The following is a 1,891-nucleotide window of genomic DNA, read 5'->3' as shown; positions in this document are numbered from 1 at the left end:
ATGAGGACAGGTGTTAGGTGTTGGACACCGGGAAGGGAGGAAGAGCGGGAATTAAAGGCAGAAAAAAGTGCATTAACTAATAAGTGACAACGGGACAATACCGGAACCATTGTAGGGGGGACTTAAGGGCGGGGAACACAGGATATCAGGACAGGTGTTAGGTGTTGGGAGGAAGAGCGGGAATAAAAAGACAATAAGCTTTCTTTGTGTATTATTCATCTTAGAGTGCACTAACTAAGTGACGATTCATTCGATTCTGCCCACCCCTATGGTCGATATATGACACAGAGATTCCTGAAGTTGAAGTTCATCTGCAGAAACTTAGCAGGAAGTGCCTGAGCTGATGATAATTTGGACTTTTCAGGCCACTTGGAGTTATTTGGTCCCCCCCCCCCCCCCCCCCCCCCGCCCCCCTCCCTCCCCAAACCCCCCTTCCAAGACATGGAGCCACCTAGAAGGCCTGGAGCTGCTGCGTCAAGATGAGCTGACAGCCGCTGTTGACGTGATCCATCACCTTCTGTTTGAGCAGAGCCAGCTCGTCCCGCAGCACGTTGGCGGACGACACCAGCTCCGTGTTCTGGTTCTTGAGGTTCTTCACCCTGTCCTCCAGGCGGGATATCCTCTCCAGCTTCCTCTTCCGGCACTTGGAGGCGGCCACCCGGTTCCTCATGCGCTTGCGCTCCGCCTTGATGCGCTCCTGGTTCTCCATGTTGATGGGGGAGAGCGGCGGCGTCTCGCCGGGCATCTCCGGCACCGTCTGCGGCTCCTCCTTCAGGGAGCGGAGGCGAGAGTGCTCCTGGTAACACGCCGGCGGGTGTCGGTCGGATGACCCCAGCGCGGCCCGGTTGAAGGCGGACAGGTTAGTGTACTCCGGTGGATCGGGGCGCACCGTGCAGCTGTACTGGGTCTCGCCGCCGGCGTCGGGCGCAGCTGCGCCGGATGCGACGTCGGTGGTGGTCTGCGCCTCGGCGGGGACGGGGGCGGTGCCCATCTGCTGGTAGTGGAGCTCCGCCAGAGCCTTCGCGAAGCCCTCCGCGAAGCCCTCCTGCTCGTCGGTGATGTTCCTGGGACAGACGAACTGCGTCGGGGTGGGAGTCGTCAAGCCGGTGCAGGACTGGATGATCAGCCGCTCCAGTTCCGGCGAGGCCAGCTTGAGCAGACCCACGTCCGGGGACGTGAGGATGTCCAAGGCCTTGGGGCCCAGCTGAGGTTTGAAGTTCTTGGGGTCGTTCAGGTTGAGAGTCATGGACTGTTTGAGGGTTTTGGCGTTAAAGCCGTACACCCTCGTCGCGTCGTGTTGAGAGTTGCCCGACGCGTTCACGGCGTCGTCGTAAAACGTCGCTTCCATTTTCCCGGACATTAAGTTTCAGTCGCTTTTAAAAAAAAAATGGCGTCCCACCTTTTTTTTTAAAGTAAAAACATTCGACTTCCGAGCCTCCCCAGCCTTGCGACAGAATCCGCCTTTTGTTGGAAGTCCCGATCGCTTTGACAACTTGCTGTCCCGAGAAAACTTTTCCCTCGCGATCATCGATTAAGTAACCCGTTTCCTCGCCAATATCACAAAATATCCTCTTTGATCGATCCTCCTCCCTAAAGACAGGAAACGGTGCCCGGATCGGGATAATACTTTCTATCACTTCCAACGTAGGGACGAACTTTGTCCACCTAGGAGCTGGAGCTCCACTGAAAATAACAATGATGTCATTCCTAAAGGCTCCGATTGGCTGCGGGGCTTTCGTAGGGCGGGGCGTATTGAGTGACATGCCGGTTGCTGTGACAACAGGCTTTGTCCCCGCCCCCCGCGATGGTTTATGGGATTAGGTAATGCAGACACTGGAGCAATGTACTCTGGGATTACGTAGTGTTTTTGAATATTAAATTGCCCGCTCAA

General features: G+C 56.1%; 1 protein-coding gene across 1 annotated transcript; it reads right to left on the bottom strand.

Moving 5' to 3' along the window:
• Positions 1 to 432: 432 nt before the first annotated feature.
• Positions 433 to 1,687, bottom strand: LOC133665419 (transcription factor Jun-like). The gene has a single exon (XM_062070706.1). The coding sequence runs from the start codon at positions 1,358 to 1,360 to the stop codon at positions 452 to 454; it is 909 nt and encodes a 302-aa protein (XP_061926690.1). The 5' UTR covers positions 1,361 to 1,687; the 3' UTR covers positions 433 to 451.
• Between the last annotated feature and the right edge of the window lie 204 nt (positions 1,688 to 1,891).

This window comes from Entelurus aequoreus, linkage group LG14 (assembly GCF_033978785.1).
Source record: "Entelurus aequoreus isolate RoL-2023_Sb linkage group LG14, RoL_Eaeq_v1.1, whole genome shotgun sequence".
Classification (NCBI taxonomy): Eukaryota; Metazoa; Chordata; class Actinopteri; order Syngnathiformes; family Syngnathidae; genus Entelurus; species Entelurus aequoreus.
Note: the sequence above shows the minus strand (reverse complement) of the source record. Positions and strands in the feature narration are given on the sequence as shown.